Here is a 21,184-nt window from a genome sequence, read left to right as displayed (position 1 = left end):
GGAAAATGGCTTTGCATGCAGATTCTTAGGTTTTTCACTTGTTTTCAATGAACAATTGTAAAGAAAAGATTACTGTGAAGCAAAATTTGGGGTTTGTGGAATTACGCACAGCCAAATTGCAATCATTTTCATATAAAAACCCTCAAAACACTTTTTTTTAAAATTTCACACAACTCTAATTTGAGGCCAAGAGAGACCATCATTCTAATTTAGAACAAAGTGCCACAAAGATGGCACCTTTCACTTTAAACGTGTAGGGCATATTTCAGCCTTTAAATGTGTAGGACACACCAAATTAAGAGCTTTGCAGGGGGCCCCAATGTAAGAACAGGTTTCATCGTACATGAGGTGAAAATCCAGAGCTTTGGTTTAATTTAGAGCAACAGAAATGACAGAAGGATTATGAAGGAATACACAAGTGCACTTACTGTTCCCTGAGATCTATCTTTGACGTCGTACACAGAAAGTTTGATTTGCGTCATTTGATTGATAAGAGAGTCTTGAAAAAAAGCAATACTGCTTAGAAAGATAGGATTATTTGTTCCCTATGATTATAAACAAGAAAAAAGTAATATTAATGCAGTGTGATGTATGTTGAAATAAATGTTCCTTATACTAGCTTCAACCTTAAATCAAGAGCAATAATATACCACCACTTACCTCAATAATCTCTGTCTGTGCATGCTTTGTCCAGAATGCCTGAGGAGGTGTAGTGACACTCACTGCGACAAAAGTATTTGGTTTTCGATCTAGCGATGGTGTGAGCAACTCACTGCAAACTTTAGAGGTTTAAGAATATAATTTTTAAAGTCATGGTCTTTCTGACATTGTCCAAAATTCTACAGCTCTCATAAACATGTATAATACAAAGAGTGGGCAAGTGATGAAGGGCCAAATTTTCAGTATGCTTCTGTTTTGTGCATAGGTACAACACTCACGTTTGTGCATGCAAACAACTATTGCACACAAAGATCAGGTAGTCAGATTTGCAGTTACCAACTATGCATATGCAAATGTGGGTATTTTTACACACACAAAAGATATAACATGCACAAAACTGGAACGTGCTGTGGGGTCCCAGCTGCAATTTAAAATTAGTCTCCCCCAGAAGAACCACTGTGAGAGGCAGGTAGTGCAACCATCACCCTTCCCATCAGGCACTACTGTTCATAATGGCACAAGGGGGTATTTCTCCAGTGGAAAGCTCATGGGCACGGTGTGCATGAAATAAGCCTGCAGTCTGCTGAACTCTTTGATCAATAGTATCTTCTCAAGGATATCATTGGGAGTGCTTGAATACCAGCCATGTGTCTGCATTGTAAACAGAAGTAGATGATGGTCCATCAAAACAAGAGGGAACTTTATTTCCTCTAACAAAATTATTGTCCTTTCATTCACCTACAAAGCCATTATTTTAACTACTGTGGAGGGGGACACGGAAGAGGAATCTCCTTCCAAAAACTTTGTATGTGATTGCCTTCCATACATAGCTAAACAGAACTTTGGTATTAAGGCTGATAATCCATGTTGTCTCCAGTTGGAATGCCGTCATTGTGCCTAGAGATACAAGGTGATGAGGTAAAATCTTTTTTTTGTACCAACTTCTATTGATGAGAGAGACAAGCTTTCAAGCTTACACAGTGTGTAAGCTCAAAAGCTTGTCTCTCTCACCAACAGAAGCTGATCCACTAAGACAGGGCTGGGCAAACTACGGCCCGCGGAACACATCCAGCCTGCCAGCCATCTTAATCTGGCCCTCAAGCTCCCACTGGGGAGCGGGGTCTGGAGCTTGCCCTGCTCCAGCACTCCATCCGGGGAGCAGGGTCGGGGGGCTGCTCCACACGGCTCCCAGAAGCAGCAGCATGTCCCCCCCTCTGGCTCCTCTGCACTCCAAACACCACCCCCACAGCTCCCATTGGCCGAGAACAGTAGCCGATGGGAGCTGCAGGGGCAGCACCTGTGGACGGGGTAGCACGCGGCAGCGCCTGCGGACAGGGCAGCACACAGCAGAGCTGCCTGGCTGTGCCTCTGCGTAGGAGGTACATGCTGCTGTTTCCAGGAGCTGCTTGAGGTAAGTGCCGCCTGGAGCCTGCACTCCTGAGCCACCCCCGCATGCTCCAACCCCCTGCCCCAGCCCTGATCTCCCTCCCACCCTCCGAACCCCTCGGTCCCAGCCTGGAGCACCCTCCTGTACCCCAAACCCCTCATCCTCAGCCCCACCCCAGAGCCTGCACCCCCAGCTGGAGCCCTCATGCCCCCTGCCCCACCCCAGTGTCCCCTCCCGCACTCTGAACTCCTCATTTCGGGCCGCACCCCAGATCCCACACTCCCCGCCAGAGCCCTCACCCCCTCCTGCACCCCAACCCCAATTTCGTGAGCATTCATGGCCCTCCATACAATTTCTATACCCAGATGTGGCCCTCGGGCCAAAAAGTTTTCCCACCACTGCACTAAGAGAAATTATCTCACTCACCTTTTGTCTCTAATATCTTGGGACCAACACAGCTACAAAAACACTGCGTGTATGATTATGCCTAGATTTTCCCCACCATGGTCCACGTTATGACTGAAACTTGGTGACTAGATGTACAGCATTAACTCTAAAATTTGTCTGTGCTAGGCAACCTCTTGATGTAACCTAAATAGTATTGCAGTGCTGAATACTTTTTTATTTTCTTTGCTCATCTATCAGACTGTAGCTGAAGCCATAAAAAAATAAGTAATTCAGATTCTGTGGAATGACAACACACGGATTCAGATTCAGTATTAAACATACCTATTACTGGTTTCCAATTTTCATTTAAAAACCACTGTCAGATCATAAAGCTTTCACACTTTTGTAAATTAGTTACTCAGCCAGGAACGTGCTCCACAAACGGAACTTTTGAATTTTCATTGAGAAGCTGTGTTTCTTCTAGTTTTCAGACAGGTTAACTGATGCACGAAGAGGTCAAAATAACTTGTCCAAAGTCATTCAACCAGCCACATTTTTAACCATGTTAGAAATCAGGACACTTCTGGGACTCATATTAACCACGTGACTGCAGGAAAGAATGTATAACTGGCAGTGGATAACCACTGGAAAACATTCTGTCCTAAAATATTTGTCATCCATTTATGCAGGTGTGTAATTTTCTTAAAGATTCATAGTGCTAACAAATTGAGATTGAAGCAACAATCTCAATCTCGAACTCATTAAATCTAAAAGTACAGAAGAAGTTTTAACCTATAGACTTCCAAAGTATAGCATAGTTGGTTCACTCCAGCCTATCATGCTATCTGTCAAGACCCTTTTACAGAAAGCAGGGAAAGCTCCATACAAATGCAAGTGCATATCCCTCTCAACACTTATTTGTATGGTAGCCCTTTCCAGATCAACACTGGTAAAAAAATATTCAACAGCAAATCCCATGAAAACCAGAAACGGTTTTAAAAAGTGTCATTAAAAACTACTGACCTAAGCTGAACTCTAAAATTGGCTCATCTGGATCCTGGATGTTTCCTGTAGAGCAGAAAAATTAGTAAAAGGTTAACTCTCCATTGTTCTCATACAATTCTTGAATTGAAGTTACAGTTAGAGAGGGGAAATATTTTAGGGAATCTATAGAACATTTTATGTGACTTTTTTTTAATTCAGTGAAGCTTGAAAAACTATTTTAAAATATTTACATATTACATCTTTAACACCTGCAAAGCCACTGGATTAAAAAAATTTAAGGCAATGGTTATGGGGTTTTTCAAAGTGCCTAAGTGACTTAGGAGCCCAAGTCCCATTTTCAAAAGCAACAAATACTTAGAATCCTACATCTCATTGAAAGGCACCTAAATGAGGTGAAGCCTTGTTTATACTAGAAAGTGGAACCATTTCAATACTGACATAGTTAAAATGGTATAACTCCCCTAGGGTGGAAGTAGTTACACAGGTATGAGTGTGCTTATACCAGTATAATTATCCCCTTACAGGAAGGGGAATCAGCTATATGACTATAAGGCACCTTTATAATGGCTAACACTAGGGCTTGTACCAGTATAATCATATCAGTTAAAAAATATCACATCCCTAACCAAATTCGGATCACATTCAAGTGTCGTCCAGGCCTTAAGTTACTTAGATGCTGTTGAGGATTTTACCCAATGCCTAAAGTGCGGGTTACCCAGACAGTTCGCACACACACATTCACACTTCCTCTCTTCCTCCCATCCTCTTCATCTCTGAGCCTTGTTCTGGAGCTTTGTTTTCCTTTGGCTTGTCCAATGATCATGGAAGATCTAGCCTAATCTAGCCTTCTCCTCCCTGCTGCCACTTCTAGTTCCTTGTCTATAAAATAGGGCAAAATAAGTTTTTAAAAGGCAGTCTATTGGTATTTGAATTTCAGGATAATCCCTCCATCGCATGCACTGAGGATAAACAGGAATGTTTAAAACTTCCAAAAAACAACAAAGATTTTGAAAAAATAATAATGTAAGTATGTCTGAAAGGAATATGTAGGCACCAGATGATGCAAAGGTGCTTACCTGCCAGAGACAGACCTAGCATGTCAGAGGCAATGTCAATAGTGGAGGCCCGTTGCACAGTGCGGGATTTTGCACCATGGCGGGGGCTGTGTTCTCTTGCTGTCATTTTGTCATGAAGAACACGTCTCTTCTTGCTGCTAGACGTTAGTGATTTGTCTTGCCGAAGTATGAGAGTGGAGCAGATTGTCGCCAGTCGCTAATCCTCCAATATCACCATGCTAAGCATAACTAAAACAAAATTAAAATGACCATTGTCAACTCACTGTAACAGTGGCAAATCTATAGATTTAAAATTACCTTAAGTAACTAACTCTGATAGAAAGCTAAATGCTGGTAAAATGCAAGGTAACAATTCACATGATTCATGCTTCTGTAGGACTTTTAATGAAAACTGTCTAAATACAGTACAACTTGCAAAAAAGGCTTTTCTGTCAGGTATCTCTCAACCCTGATCTCTATTAGACAAAGGGAAGAGAGCAGCTGCTGTGTTAACTTAAGTGATTACATCTTTAATGACGTTTGGTGGTTCTCATAACCCCAGGGGATTGAGAGTAAATTTGTCTGATGTGGCCTCTTTCTGTAGAAATAGGACAATAGATAAGGTCAGAGGGAGAATGGCCAGCAGAATATAAATAGAAGACAGGAAATGCTGTGGTTAGCAGTCAACAAACTCTTCCATTTTAGAATCTACCACCATTAAAAAAGGTATAAACCTAAAAATATGACAGATCAGGGATATTTTACTTTGCAGCATTGTACCCTGTTGTTTTTAAGATTAATTATTAATAAACCTCATTACCATCAGGCAAGTTATTAACAATATTAATAATCATTACATTTTATAACTCACATTCCAACTGCAGACAATTTTAAAATGGAAGAGGAAAGATTTTCATGCACAATTAAGCTGTTGAACTCCTTGCAACATGATATGAATTAGTCCAATAATATATAAAAATAATGCCAACATTCCCGGTGCATATTAGACAAGATAAATACAAGGGAGCTGTGATCTTCTTCCCCAAATGGTGCCAGAAAGAAAGATGTGGGCCAGTACAGGCAAGGAGAGAAAAGTATGATCTAAGGCCTGCTAAATTTGATTAGGTTGATTAATTTGAAGGTTTCCTTCCTCCCTCAGCTACATTAACACTGCAGTTATGAAACTTTTCTATATATTTCATAACATTGTTGTGGCAACTCTTTCCAACTAAGAAGAACAAGAAGAAAAATACAACAAATGGAAACGTAGTGACTGTGACCACACACGCATTATTCTTGCTTCTAATGCCTCTATAACACTTCATTCTATCATGAAACCTTTCAACCACTCTGGACATCAGAGATATTTTTTTCCTTACAGGATTATGAGACAAATAATAAGGCCAATGTTTGTGAGCACAGAACTAACTAAATTTTAAAACAGGAAACTCACTTTGGGGTGAGTTGAGAGAAGGAATTGTTGACTATCTGCTCCCAAAACCAGCAGATGGGCCACCCTATAATTCAATTCAGAATGAATAGCATTCCTTGCACATAAGAATTTATGCATCAACTGAAAGTGCCTATAAATCAATGGAGTGATGTAAATCAGTTCCAAGTGAAAAAAGGAACACTAATTAAATCAGTAAACCAAAAGATGAGAGACTTGCATACTTCATCCCCGAAAGTGTTAGCATGCATCATAACGAACTATACTCTTACCATAGCATGACAGTAAGCAATTGAAGCAGATAGTTTTCCAATTCTTCTAATTCATCTGATGGTTAATAAAGAGGCAGTCATCATAGAAAAGTATTTAATTTCACAAGATTTGCTCAAGTAGGAGATCTGTCATGACTCTCCACCAGCTTCCAAATCCTCACACTCCCCCAATTTGTTTTCCTTTGAGTATTAGATTTTAGCTGACTGCTTCTGTATATAAAATGGTCTCTTACTGGTAACTCTGTTAACGTCAGCATTCTAGTGGAATGTAACATTGTCACAAGAGATATATGGAGGGATCTAGGATCAGTGCCATAAAAGAACAAATCATACAAATACTTTAATTTTGTGGATAAATAATATGTTCTTATGACAGTAGGTCAAGAAACAGCTTGGGCAGATAAAGGAGACTGCCACTTCTCCAGCCAAAACCTCTGCAACTGTTGGAGCCCTTAAAACAGATCAATATTCAAAATTGAAAGACAAATTATCTTAGTTTTCAAGCTGAAGAACTCCTATTTAAAATACCAAATATGATCATTTTCAGAAACCTTACATACCCTTGATTATTCATCTAAATTACAAATTAAACAATTTTAAATTCCACTTGGTGATACATTTTTATTTCATAGACAATTCATACAGAGCATACTCACTGAGGGCTGTTTTCCTCCTGTGAGACAGTGTTGTTTTGCATTTCTTAAAATCAGATTTAAGGTCACATCTAAAAATAAACAGTAGTATTTATAAATGCATGCACTTACAGTTTTATGAAGACTTACACCATTTCAAAGTTGTATTTTATCAAATAATTGCATTTGTACTCCTAATTGTAGCCCATTCCCTTATAATTAGAGAGCTGCATATGTGCTTCCTAGTTGTCACATAGTTTTGCTGTGTGATAAGCGTTGCAACAGGTTTAGCAAAAGCATGTAAGTTTGACAGACAGCTTACTTCCAAACAAAATTAGCAAGGGCAACAGCCAATCATAACAGAAACAAAGAGTAACAAACTAACACTAAGGGGGACTGATTTCAAATCAGCATTTGGTGAGTGGATGAGACAACAGGAAGAAAAATATGCTAAAATATTTACACAAAAGTCTAAAAAGCTGTAAGTATATAACTGTCAGAATGTGAGTGGTGGGTTTTTGTTTTTTTCGTACTACCCTTGCTTTTCTAGAGCTAAGTCTGGACTCAAACCCACAATTTTTACAATACTTTGTAATGGCGGGAAACAAGCATTGCAAAAAGAAAGAGAAAAGAAGTTATTTATAAATACATCATGGGATAACTGGAGGTTTGTATTTGTTAGTGGTTCAGTTTCTCCAGAGTAAATTTAAGGCCCTAAAAAGCAGAAAAGAGAACTAAATAACTTAAAGGAGTATGAAAATCCCACCATACTTAAGCATCTTGCAAAGGGCACACTATGATGAAAGTGGGTTGGGAGAACCGCACTCTATATTTTTTGCTTTTTACTAGAGTCCAAGCAGGCCATGTTTGTGCTACAAATTGTAATTGGCGCAAACTGTGGTTACATCAGCATACAGCTGCTAAAGTGTGTATAATTGCTTGGAGGTGTACATTATTTGGTTCTGCGCCATAGGTAGCCCCACTGTGCCATGCATAGCTGTCTGGCGAAATGCCTTTTCAAAATTTTTGCAATATGGGATATAAATGACTTAACTAGGGACCTCTGGGAGCTAAGGGTCAAGTTCAAAGCATGCAACTTTCTCCATCTCCTTGTTGTACCAATAAAATAAAAACCAGCAGGATCTTATTAAAGGGAAAAAGGCAAAATACCACATTTATTGTGAATACAGAAAGAATCATAGTAAGCAGTTAGTTCTAGTTGTAACATTCCATTCAATCTCATATTTATTCACACATTCATTCATACAAACACACACACACACACACACACACACACACAGGTTCTGCAAGGTTGTTATCATAGTTACCAGCCTTAGAGTTGCTCATGCCAAGCCACTGGCCAGGTGACCTGGACATGAGGAGGGAGCAGGGCCTTGTCAGATGCTCATCTGATGCTCCTGGAAGTTGGTTTGCAGAATCAGACCCCAAAGTTCTCACTTTTTAGAGTCTATTTTTATAGGAATTTCTTCCTATGCCAGTCTATGGGAATAGCTTCATCATGCTGTTGCTGAATCAATCAGCAGATAGCACATTCCTGAGGGCTCCAAGATGTTATCTTGTTCTTTGGTTCTCCCATTCTTGAGGCTGTTGGGTGGATTCCAGTCTGCCCTCCAGGGGGTCCTCTGGTTATTTCCACTTGACGCCTTCTTCAGCCAATGGACACTGGATTCTTAGGCTGGCACCTCCCTGATCATTCAGTTATTATCCACACCAGACATCCATCCACATACATCCTCTATCTCTATTTTAATCACAATTGTTAATACAACAAAAGGGTGGGGAGTCTCTGGGTGTTGTTTCTGTTGTTAGAGTATTGCTTTGAGTCTCTCTCTCTGTGAATTGCTTTGAGAACAGACTCTGTCTTAGAATGTACTAACACAATTAGCAGCTTGCAAGTTTCACACATAGAGGGAGAGAAACAGTACCAAAAACTAAGAGACCTCTTAATTAGTAATACCCTGGAATTTAAACTATGGGGAATCAAACTCATTTGTGATTTTAATACTGAACTTCTTTAATATGATCCAACATCCTCATCCCATCCATAGCCCATAATTTTTGCACCTTTTTAAAAAAAAATCCCACAAACCCACGCGGCACTTTTTGGTCTCTGTCATTTCTGACAGAAATGGGTGCTTCGGGGCTTGAGCACCCACGTTGAAAAATTTGGTGGGTGCTCTGCACCCACCAGCAGCCAAGCTAAACACTAAATACATTCTTATAAGACTAATACCTGTTTTGAGCAAAACTAACACATGGGTAAACTGGTCTGGTCTCCAGCTATAAGTTTGTCAGTTCTTAGCTAATGCCTATAGCCTGGGCAAGAACTAGCATCTGGTTTGCCAGCATCACAACCGGATTTACAATCACAACGGAAAGGGGAAGATAAGTTTCAAAATTCTTTTCCCTCATTGTCATAAACACTTCTGATAACACCCGCTTATTGAGACTTCAGCTTTGGAGCACCTCAGTATGGCACTGCTCCCCAGCCGCAGCCATGGTGAGTATAGCTTATAAAAAGTGAGGAGAGGAAAGGATTTTCCGTTGCATGAAGCTAAGAAATTTCAGTCCCTATTCCATGGGTACTAACATAGGGCAACGGCACTGGATGTTGACACTATTTTCCACAAGCGGTGGTGATTTTAGCCAATATCTCACTCCTCAGGGTAACAAACGCACAGAGCTCAGCTGCGACTGGCATCTGGAAGCTGCCCAGACCCATATGTTGCTAGCCTTTTTATTACGACTCCAGCCAAATTCACTGCACAGTGGCATGGGAAAGTGCCCTACCACAGAGGAAGAAATAAGGCAGCCTTCCCTACAAGCCCTCGGAGAAGATTGCAGAGTATCTCCATGAAATTTGCATTGAAATCTGTCAGGAGAATTAAAGGGACATCCCTATGTACATAAAGAAGTACACCATATCCTCATCCCCCCCCCGCCAATCCTACAGGTAAATAAAAAGCAGAGGCAAACTCTACCTCTGTTGCACCCATACCTCTTCTTGATTGAGTAAAACAATGAGAAGTCAGGTTTCAGAGTAGCAGCCGTGTTAGTCTGTATCCGCAAAAAGAAAAGGAGTACTTGTGGCACTTTAGAGACTAACCAATTTATTTGAGCATAAGCTTTCGTGAGCTACAGCTCACTTCATCGGATGCAATACCTGTCTTTTGTTAACTCAATACCGGTCTTGTTAACTTGGGGACAGGCTGGTCGCCATCTCTAAGTTTAAACCTTGCAAGGAAAAATGGATGCACGCAAGTTACCCAAGTCCCTTCCCCTTCACCAGGCTCATCCACACTCATCTGGTGGGACTGGCTAGACTGTGGCAGAGTCTTGAACAGGTCCAGGCTTGTCGTATGGCTGGAGTCCCCCACTGCATCTCCTCCTCGCGGTTCACACCACAGGACTCTGTCGTGGGCTCCTCCAAGGTATTCACAGTGGTTGCAGTGTGCAGGTGGAGTCCCTGCTAACTATGACATGCAGTTTGTTGTAAAAGCAACAGGCCTGTGGGAGCAGCATCAGATCTATTATTGTTCTCCCTGGTCCTGTGATATCCCTGGCGAAGTTCCTTCACTTGCATGCAAAACAAATGCTGATCCCAGTTGTACCCCATTGTCTGCTTCACCCATGCCATCTGCTCATAGATGTCCACTTTTCTATGCCTGGTCTGCAGCTGTATTTGCACAGCTTCTTCCCCCACAACCCAAGGAGAGATCTAGGTCTACTCCAAGCAGGAGTGTGTCTAGTGCATGAAGTTGGCCTAGTTGGTTGGGAGAGTGGCACACAACAAGATGAGCACACCTGGCAGCTCACGCAAGGTGGGCAATCTGGAAAAGGCATTTCAAAAACACACACAGGAGGGGGGTGCCTTCCAGTCTCTGTGACCCCCGGGCAGTGGAGTTTAAAATTTTAACCAGAGAGGTGACTGGCGCAGGGAGTAGGGCACTGTGTGACAGCTGTTGGAGGACTGTTAGGGTTTATACAGGTCACACAGAGTCCACACTTGCGCTGCATCAACCTCTGGAGGTCGACCATGGCTCAACATTCTTCAGGGAGGCGGTTCTACTGCATTGTTGTAATAGGGTGCTTATGTCTGCCACAGACAAATTTGAGTGTAGACACATGCACAAATAGGTTGACGCAAGGTAACTTACGTTGCCCTAACTTTGTAGTGTAGGACTAGGCCAGGCCTTGTTACTCAAGCTTGCTTAAGGACATGGTCCAAAAGAGGACAGGCACAGGAGGTTAGGTGGAAAGAAACAGACTGCAGCTTTATTAAAGTAGTTCAGGTACAAATCAATGGAGGCATAATCCTTTCCAAACTAAAGCTTATATAATACTAATGGACTAGGTTGCTTCCTTCTGCTACCCAAAACCGCTGTCCCACCAAATAAACCCAGTGGCCCCAATGATACACATAATCCAGTCAGGATGCCTAGCCACACCCAGTCTGGAACATGCAAATTGAGCCATCGCATATGTAGATTATGAGTTTGTTCACTGAAAAAAAATGACCCATCGCTGACAATGGGTGTAACTGACTCCGTACCGAACATGTTTTTGCTGCAAGTGAAGGCTTCATCCATGGTTTCTGAAGTGGTGCGGAATACAGTTTGCCTTTGTCCACATTAGCCGCCACACTATGTTCATCATCAGCTCAGCGGCACCCATTGTCATCACTATGGCCAGCAGTAGCTCATTTTTATTGTGCAGAAAAGGATTGTGACAGACTGTATTCTGTCATATGAGCAATACTGACTACCGCCGCCTACCACCCCTGTACTCAGGCTCCAAAAAGCTGATCTTTATCAGATGCCATTTCAAGAACCCTACAACACTCACCAAGGACTATCTGCTTGGCTGCATCTCTCCATATGCCATAGGCTTAAGATTTAAAACTATCAACTCCACAACTGTGATATGCATCCCAACAATCTGAATGATGTTGAGGAAATGCAGGTTACCTCTGTGCCCCAAATTCGGACCTTCACAAACAGAAACTAATATCCTCACTTCCATCTCAGTCACTTTGCAAGTATAAAATCACTCACAGCGGTTTAGTCTGCTTCAGTCTTCACACTCTTCCGGAAAACAGCTTAACCATCCCCATGAAACAGCACACAAGTCAGCAAAGATCAATCCCTTTTCATCCTGAAACTCCCTCTTCTTTCCTAGCCCCTTCTCCTCCAACTCTCCCCGCACATACACCATACATAAATAATTATGGGAACAAGGGTAACCAAAATTCACACAAAGGCAGGAGAAGGAGACCACTCCACATACAACACCACCTGAAACCAAAGAAGAAACCCTACTTTCTCTCAACCGTCTATTTCAACAGGTTTCAAACTTTTTGAGCTGAGCCACAATTTTTGGTTGCGCCCCCTCCAACCCAGACAAAAATAGACACATGCAAGGCTGGGTGGCCACCTGGTGTGAGTAAGGGGGTGGACATGTCACTCCCTCCCCAAGCCACACTGCGTGGGCTGGCATCACAGATAGCCGCCCGAGCATTCCTCTGTGCTCCCCTACAGGGGTGCGCCCCAGTCTGAAAACCTCTGCTCTATTTCTATGCCATTGCACATGCTCTGGCCACAGAGCTACATCCCAGGATTGGGGGAGGGGAGTGGCAGAGGAGGAATCTCTATCACTGACTTACATGTGTGAAGAAAACAAAAGAGAATCTCATAATCACTGGTTTCAGAGGAACAGCCGTGTTAGTCTGTATTCGCAAAAAGAAAAGGAGTACTTGTGGCACCTTAGAGACTAACCAATTTATTTGAGCATGAGCTTTCGTGAGCTACAGCTCACTTCATCAGATGTGTACCGTGGAAACTGCAGCAGACTTTATATACACACAGAGAATATGAAACAATACCTCCTCCCACCCCACTGTCCTGCTGGTAATAGCTTATCTAAAGTGATCAACAGGTGGGCCATCACTGACACTCTATCACTGAGGTCTGGATCCTTACAAGTGGGTGCAACGGTTCTGTCCAGTCAAATCAGTGCAGATCACCACATTCCTACCAGAGCACTACATTCCAAGTGCACTTGTGGACCAACCAAGAAAGGACAAAATACTTCTGAAAATGGCCGGGGGTTGTGACCATCCAAGGAATTTATCATCATTTCCATGAAGGAGTTGTGGGGTGGTGGAGGTCGTGGTGAAGATTGAACTACCATAATTTTAATAACTGTCAGGACTTCATAAATGCTTCCATTACCACACTGCCAAATCAGACTAGAGAAGCTGTTACTGTTCAATGTGCTTTGGAGAATCAGAAAAGTAACTGGCTCTCTCAGATCACTTCCTAGGAAGAACACTCCCATGCTCAGAGACCATTTCACTAATTTGCAACGAACCATGAAAGCTACTTTTCCAAGAAGCTTGTAAAAGTAAGCATTCAGACCCACACTTTGACAACCTGTGGGGCAGTGGGCAAAAGAACCAGTTCTGTGGCTTTAAGCCAACTGAGAGTACCTCCCCACCACGAAAATTCTCATCCACCAACTATGGCCAGGTTCTAGCCTTTTTGCACAACCTGAGCAGCACAAAGAGGCTGTATCCTAACTGAGACATTGGTCCTCTGTCTATTATCAAGGGAACTCCCCCCCCCCCCAATCTACTGTTAATTGGCTCAACGATCCCCTCGTTGAAAAGAGTTTTGATTACCATGAACCAAAAAGGTCCTCCCAATAGTGCCCAGCCAGGTACCAATCATTCTTACTCTTTATTATGCTAAAATTGAGTGCCTGCAGATGGCAAGAAGCCACCAGCTGGAGGGCAGGAAGTGCATTAAAGAAAATGAATACAAATACATTCATGCAGTGTGGAAATCCCCCAATACATCCTTTCACTGACATTTCGACTAAGTGCCGTGTAAACTACAGGAAGTGGTTTTCTTCCTTTTCCCACACCCTTCTCCACCTACTTAGATATGACCTATAAATCGCACTGTTTTTCTTCTTGATCAACAAAAGTTATTAGAAGCTTTAAAAAACTCAGTTAATCTAGAAACTAATTTTAACCACACTGTGATATTTGGGAGCACTTAACTGGAAACTGCAATTTAGGCCATTTAATTAGTCATCTCCTTGTGTAAATGAAGGCAATTTGTATATATTCACAACTGAAAAATAAGCAGCAGACTCACTTTTTAAAATTTAATTTACTCATGATCAAAATATTCCCATTTCTTTAGTTCTATCTCCATTAATACAAAATATGTACGCCTACATCTGAAAGCAAATATTAATTACAGAAATAAATAGCCCGTTAAGCAGAGAGATCTGTATACAATAGCTAGAAAGAACAAAAAGCATGGTTATGTTCTGTTTTGTAGAATTTTTAAACAGCTTCATCAACTAGAAGAGAGAACAACGCAATTGAAACCATAAGTCTTGCTACAACACAGTTTGAAATTCAACAACCAATCATTTTACCACAAAAAGAAAAACAAAAAACAGCTTACAGTATCTATCATTTAAATGAATTTTTACCTTTTTCCCATGAACTATGGCAGCTACATTCTGATGCAGTTTCTCGTTCATGGAATGATTTCTCTATGATTTACAACATGGCTACAGGGCTATATAGGACCTCTCTGGAAATCTACAGTTGTGTAGAACTTGAGTCTCCCACTGTTTTCCCACTTGTATCATGCAAGAAAGAGATGAAAGCCTGCTCACTTTCTCCATGGTGTAGGCTGCTACAAGCACAGCAGGCTACGCTCAAGTTTCTCTACTGGCTCCCAGTCAATTTCAGATGCCAGTCTCAGGCCCTGGTCCCAACCTTCAAAGCAATTCATGGACCAAGACCATTCAAGACATTTATTGGCCAAGGACCAGCTACATTCAAGACCAAATTTTTTATCTATGAATTGCCAAGACACTTGCGCTCTTGTGGGCCAAAGCACAGCACATGAAGCCCAGGACAAACTGCATGAGAGCTGGTAACAAAACATTCTCGGTTGAGGGGATCCAGCTCGTGAACAAACTTTTAGAGCAGCAGTTCTCAACCCACTGCCCGTAACAAACTGATAAACCAATCAACCAAAACAAACCACAAGGGAGGCAGGCCATATGCTCTATGAAGTCCATTAAGGATTTCATTATTGTTATTGGTTTTATGTGGAAGGCACTCAAATTGCCGTCCATTTCTGGGCAAACAGATCATGTGAATGAGCTGGGGGGAGACAGGAGAAAATACAGAGAAAAAGCACTGAAATGAATAAAAATACATTTGTAAATCAGAAATTTGACACTCATTTTGTTGGAATGCAAGCGTGACTTACAGCAAAATCAATAAATTGAACCATAAAGATTCCTTTCAACCACCCCATATGCTAATGTACTATATTTAATAAAGCCATTTTATTCTGATCACAAAGTAATCCAACAATCATAGAATCATGTGTTGATACTATTTTCTTAATTTTGCATATATGTTTAGTGCATTATATCCAGGTTCTGCCTTGTCTTCCTAGCATACAGTAGGCCACAACTCTGCAATAGGACCCTGCACTAGGGACATGAGAAAGTATACCCCAAGGTTTAGTCTGCTATTGAGGTTTGCTGAATTACTACAGACTGCTGAATTGGGACATAGGTATGTTGAAGTGTCTCACTAGTTTTGTCCATTTTACATGGCACTTCTGTAACTTGCAATTATTCAACACTTATTTTTAAATGTCTAAAAAATGCACACATATAAATATGCCAGAGGACAAGCTTAAAATATGTGATTTCTTTGAGTTTCATCCCACTGTAACTAATTGACCCAGCAAATGAAGCAATTAATTGGTAAAAAAATCAATGATAAACAAAGGAGCTATATTCCACAGCTGTTATTACTGGGATTAATGCAGTGTAATTTATGGCACTAATATAAATATATAAATGCAATTTTTTCCAACAGTTTTCAATTGGTACTGTTACGAATTATACGGCCCAAAATAAAGTCATATATGCAGATATGCTAACTTTTCCTTAACAGTACTTAAGTCTTCAATAACCACCACCCCCATATATATATTACATAATTAAATGTTTGTTATACATAGCATAAAATATGTGCACTGCTGAAACAATATTCTTAGCTTAACCATTTAAGAACAATTTATAAGTACCAGAATATTAATATCATAGTATTTAGGGTAAGAAAAATATTTTGCTACAAATATTTCATATATTATGCAGGCACTGAGTGCAGTAATACCTAATATCGTCACTGATCTAGGATTATGTTGATATCTTTCTAGTGAAATAACTGTTTCGGTTCCAGAGGTCTGTTACCCTTTTTATTGCCTTCATTGATAATTTCTGGTACATTAATAGATTGTACTGCCTTGAGATATACAAGAGCTGGAATTGCAAACTCAGTATTTCATTTATTTCACAGTATATTTTGCTGTAAAATCTGTTCAGACGACATTCAAACGGCATGTATGGAGTCCTAATTTGGATGACATTGTTCTAGATTTGGTAAACTCATACTGGCTATTCATCATTCTGGCCAGAGTTCTGGGGACTGTGTCAACTGCCACCTGAGGATTTGTTTGTTTCTTTGCAACAATGCCAGCCTCGCGCCACAAGACGGCACAATGTAGACCAGCTAGGCAAATAGCTGGTGACAGTCCACAACGTTCTGTTCACTCCGCTCCTCTTACCTGCTGCAGGTGGTGTCTGCATGCAGAGAGGCAGGAGGCTCACAGACAGAGAGGGGCATAGGCAGCGAGTTATATGGGCCCATGGTGCCTTGGCACCAGCAATATTCAGAGCCCAGGGGCCCAGCTCCACCAATATTTGGGGCTGGGTGTCCCCCCCCCACTGGCCCACCTGCCACCACCCCGCGCCTCCTACGAGTGTCCTCCGGTCTTCCCTTGCTGCCCCCACGCACCCGGAGCAGAGCGTCCCTGCCTCTGCTGTGCAGCTCCATGCTGCCTCCCTCCAGCAACTGCTGCCGCAGGGTCCTAATGCCCCCTTTCCCCATCTCCACTGCCAGGGCAGACTGACTCTGAGCCTGCCCTTCCACCTCAGACCCTTCCCTTTTCCGGCGGGACCCTCCACCAGCACAGGTAGCCCCCCCCACCCGCAGTCACCGCTTCTGCCCCATGATGGGCAAGGAGGCAGCCCCATCCCTCACCCCCAGTGAGGCTACAGTCAGGGGCAACAGCAGGGGAGGAGGCGTACGCAGCATCCCCCGGCACCCACCATGGGGGAGGCGAGGGAGATTCCTGGACCTGAGAGAGGCCCTAGGAGCACATGCAGTGACAGTGGTGGGGGTGAGTGTGCTGCTGAGGGGGCGGAAAAGGGGGGCTCCTCCCCCAGAGCTTGCTGCTCCCAAGAGGGAAAGGGCTGGGGGGAGTCCTCCTCGCTGGTCCCTGTCCTGGAGCATCCTGCCTGCACCCCAAACTCATCCCCAGCCCTGCCCCACCCCAGAGCCCACAACCCTAGGCAGAGCTTTCACCGCCCACACACACCCTCAACCCTCTACCCTAGCCCTGAGCTCCTCCAGCACCCCAAACCCTTCATCTCCAGTCCCAGCCAGAGCCCTCATCCCCCCACACCCTAACCCTCTGCCTGAGCCCTGAGCCTAACACCCCAAACCCCCCACCCCAGACAGAGCCCTCACCCCCCACACTCCTACTGTCACCCTGAGCCCCTCCCACACCCCAAACCCCTCATTCCCAGCCCCAGACAGAGCCATCACCCCCTACACCAGTACTCTTGCCCTGAGCCCCTCCCACATCCCAAACCCCTCATCTGCTGCCATACCCCACAGCCCTCACCCCACACCCCTCACCCCTGCACCCCTCCCAGTCCCAAACTCCCTCCCAGAACCTGCACCCCCTCCCTCCACACCCCCGCCCATCTCCAAACTCCCTCCCAGAACTTGCACCCCCTCCCATCCCCACACTCCCTCACAGAGCCTGCACCCCAATCCCCTGCCTCAGCCTAGGGCCTGCACCCCAGACCTCCTCCCCTACCCAAACTCCCTCCCAGAGCCTTGGGCAGGTGGGGGTGGAGTTTGGGCAGGGGCAGATTCTGGGCACCACCAAAAAGTATACAAACCTGCCGCCCCTTAGGAGGGGGACAGAGCATTTACCCTCCACTGAGATTATGTGACCGGGAAGGGGAAGTACATCCTTCTCACCAGTTTACCCTTCCAGGATCTTGTTGGGGGGCTAGGGGAGAGAGGCCACTGGAGGAAAGAACGGGACTGGCCCCACCCCGATATAAAGTAAGCAGGAGATAATGCACCATGAAGTTGCAAGTGGGGAATGGGATCAGGCCTGCTTTTCTCCCAGAATACTCTAGAGGGGGCTAGAAAGCCAGTGGGTCTCCAGAGAAGCACCAGGAATTACTGGCATATCCAATAAACTAGCCAGGAAAAAATACTACTGACCAGAGAAGTCTGGGACAAGTAGAAGTGCTATCTGAGCAAGCGACAACCCCAGATTTCCTGACTGCCGACCAAGACACGAGGGCAGCTAGATGCAAGCTGAATGAGGTCAGGCAGAGCAGCAAAGGGAAGGTGGGCTGGAAGGGGCTGAGTGGGAATGAAGTGAAGAGAACTGAGCTTCCCCTCAACAAATGGGAGAAGGCACTGAGGCTGCAGAGCTATTGGACTGAGCTCATTATCTGTACGCCATAAGTAATGCCTTGGAAGCAGAGCCAGGTACACTGCTGAGCATGCCTAAGGCCAAGCCTCAGTTTGTATGTATTCAATAGCATGCCGATCAGAAGTCTGTGGGAATGGGAACCATGGAAGCGACTGTTTGGGTCTGAACTTTTCTGTTATAATTCGGGAGTTCAAAGAGTCCTTTGCCATAAAAGCAAATATTTTCATTTTCTAGCCAAGCCAGAATAGCCACGTAGCAGTTTTCAGAGCACTACAACCCCCCACTACAGGTCATCATCAGAAATAGAACCCAAGACCTCAAGCACCAAAACTACAGCCCTCAACTATTTGAGCTAAACTAAGAACTCCATTAGCAAGCACTAGTCATGGGCTCTTATCCTCTATGCGAACCATCAACTAGGAGGAAATAGGACACAATTTAGCCAATGTGTTACACAAAATTAGTTGCCCTAGACGCTGCTGCAGGACAAGAGTATAATTTGGAGAAAAAATAAAAACTATAGGCCACAGCTAGAGAGTTCACAGGCAGCTATATTTTTGCCAGAAAGATAAACAGCAATGTAATTTGCTACCCAAGCCAGCATAGGTTTTATTGTAAAATAAACTACTATTTGGTTATGTGCTGCTGCAAAAAACACAATTTCAGGAGAGAGAGGACTTCTTAAAACATTATTACAGCCATTGGCAATTCCAAACTTCTAATGCCGCTGCCAGGTAGTTAATTTCCTAGATCAATCCTTGCCTTTAAAAACATCTGTAAGAAAAAGTTACATATACACAGACTTGGGTGGTTTACAAATATTTTGAAAAAATATCAGACTACCCAGTTTGGATTTTGGGTTTAGAAAAACCAGTAAAGGTTGAATCAGCAGAGGGTAATGCCAAAGACATGGGCTGAGTAAGTGAGAAGTACGTGAAACACAAGAGTATACTAAGGAATATGAGGAACTTAAAACTGCATATACTTGAAGAAATGGGAGCTCTCAAGACAGAATCAGACCAAACATCAGCAAAACATTTCATATGCTTGGTTTAAATAAGCATATGAAATGTTTTGCTGATGTTTGGTCTGATTCCGTCTTGAGTTCTCCAATATAACTGAGTCTGGAATTCACATATTTCCTGTATGAATATTGTTTTCTCACCAGTCTTCCCATATGGAATTTTTTTCCCTCCCCACATGGAAGTTTTCAGAATCAATTGTAAGATTTGGATTTGGCCAAAATAAAGAACTATAGCTATTTGCTAAGGTGTGATTACACAAGGCATCTACTGTAGAAAATAAATTTATTGTAGCAGGTATTAAGGTGCTTTCCATGTTAAATAATGGTACAAGATTACGTTAGATAAGAAAGCTTGTAAGGGATAGCAAGAGTCCTTTGAACTAATATCCAGAGTTTACGGTGTGAAATCAGACATATCTGAAAACTGTGCGGTAGTTCTCTATTTAGAAAGTTTATTCCTCCTCATTCTTTGAGATACTCCAAGGGAAGAGGTTTATTCAAGAGGAGAGGGAGTGATTTAGTACATCTGTGTGGATTATATTATTTGCCTAGAGCACTAATTCGCTTAAGGGCCAGACAGATAAACAGTTCAGTCAAAAGCTGAGAGAGAGAAATTAAAACAGTCCTATACATAAGGGCTGAAGCTTTCAAACTTCTTGAGTCCAGGGCCTCTCTCCCACTGTTTTCCAAAATCCAACCCCCCCCCCCCCCCACCACCACCACCACCACCACCACACACTCCCACCCTAAAACCCACTAGCTTTCAGTGGCTAGCCAAGTCGCTGCCAGAGGCGCAATGACCATACCACTATTTTTAGCGTGCCAACTTGGTGGCCAGTAGCCGTAGTCTGTCACCCAGACTGAGAGGCCTATTCCTAGTTGCACTGTAGATTTACCCTCAGCAGCATGCACTTCCCCTTTCAAAAAAAAAAAATACAAGAGGAAGCAGAATTCAATGACCAACTTTCCTCTGAAGCCTAGCCTGGTATGCACTAGAAGGATGACCCATTGCTGAAACCTGATATCAAACATAGTTTGATCTTTGTCTTTGGTGTTCTGCTGTTAAGCTGCACTGTGGACAACTTTCATTAAGAACAGGTTATTTTACTAGAGTGGAGACTAGGCCTGGGTGTACATTTCAAGTGGCATTTTTAAACCAGAAATTGCCAGTCGCGGTAGTATTATTTTTGTGTGGTCTAACAATTTTGAACAGTTAGGGCTGACAATACTGCTGTTGACAGGCTCCCCAGATTGCACTGAACTCAGCACTGTATGCAGAGACTGAGTAAAAAGTCCCTACAGACCCACAATTTGAGAATCCCTAATACGGTTGCCAGGCATCCAGTTTTCGACCAGAATGTCTGGTCAAAAAGGGACCCTGGTGGCTCCAGTCAGCACAGCTGACCGAGCCATTAAAAGTCCGGTCAGTGGTGCAGTGGGACTAAGGCAAGCTCCCTGCCTGCTCTGGCTCCACATGGCTCCTGGAAGCGGCCGCCATGTTCGGCTCCTAGGTGGAGGGGCAATCAGGTAGGGTCCATGCGCTGCTCCCGTGCTGAGTGACAGCTCCGCAGCTCCCATTGGCCAGAAACCGTGACCATGCAGAGCCATCTGGCAGCCCGATACCTAGAAGCTGGACATGAGGACCACTTCCGGGAGCCACA

General features: G+C 43.3%; 1 protein-coding gene across 20 annotated transcripts in view; it reads right to left on the bottom strand.

Annotated features, from left to right (window-relative positions):
- INPP4A (inositol polyphosphate-4-phosphatase type I A) overlaps window positions 1-21,184 on the bottom strand; it is a 213,370-nt gene that overhangs the window by 72,690 nt on the left and 119,496 nt on the right. For 16 of the 20 annotated variants that reach the window (XM_075130681.1, XM_048858465.2, XM_048858498.2 and 13 more), the window contains exons 3-7: window positions 6,873-6,940; window positions 4,516-4,743; window positions 3,458-3,502; window positions 661-779; window positions 429-545 (exon numbers count right to left, since the gene is read on the bottom strand). In XM_075130681.1, the coding sequence (XP_074986782.1) occupies window positions 429-545; window positions 661-779; window positions 3,458-3,502; window positions 4,516-4,621 (387 nt within the window). In that variant the 5' untranslated portion in view covers window positions 4,622-4,743; window positions 6,873-6,940. Of the gene's footprint in view, window positions 1-428; window positions 546-660; window positions 780-3,457; window positions 3,503-4,515; window positions 4,744-5,947; window positions 5,966-6,216; window positions 6,272-6,872; window positions 6,941-21,184 lie in introns of those variants that run through there. The other 4 variants (XM_048858480.2, XM_075130679.1, XM_075130698.1 and 1 more) reach the window with 4 other exon arrangements.

This window comes from Caretta caretta, chromosome 1 (assembly GCF_965140235.1).
Source record: "Caretta caretta isolate rCarCar2 chromosome 1, rCarCar1.hap1, whole genome shotgun sequence".
NCBI classification, from domain to species: Eukaryota; Metazoa; Chordata; order Testudines; family Cheloniidae; genus Caretta; species Caretta caretta.
The sequence above is the reverse complement of the archived record's forward strand: the minus strand, read 5'-3'. Positions and strand labels throughout refer to the sequence as shown.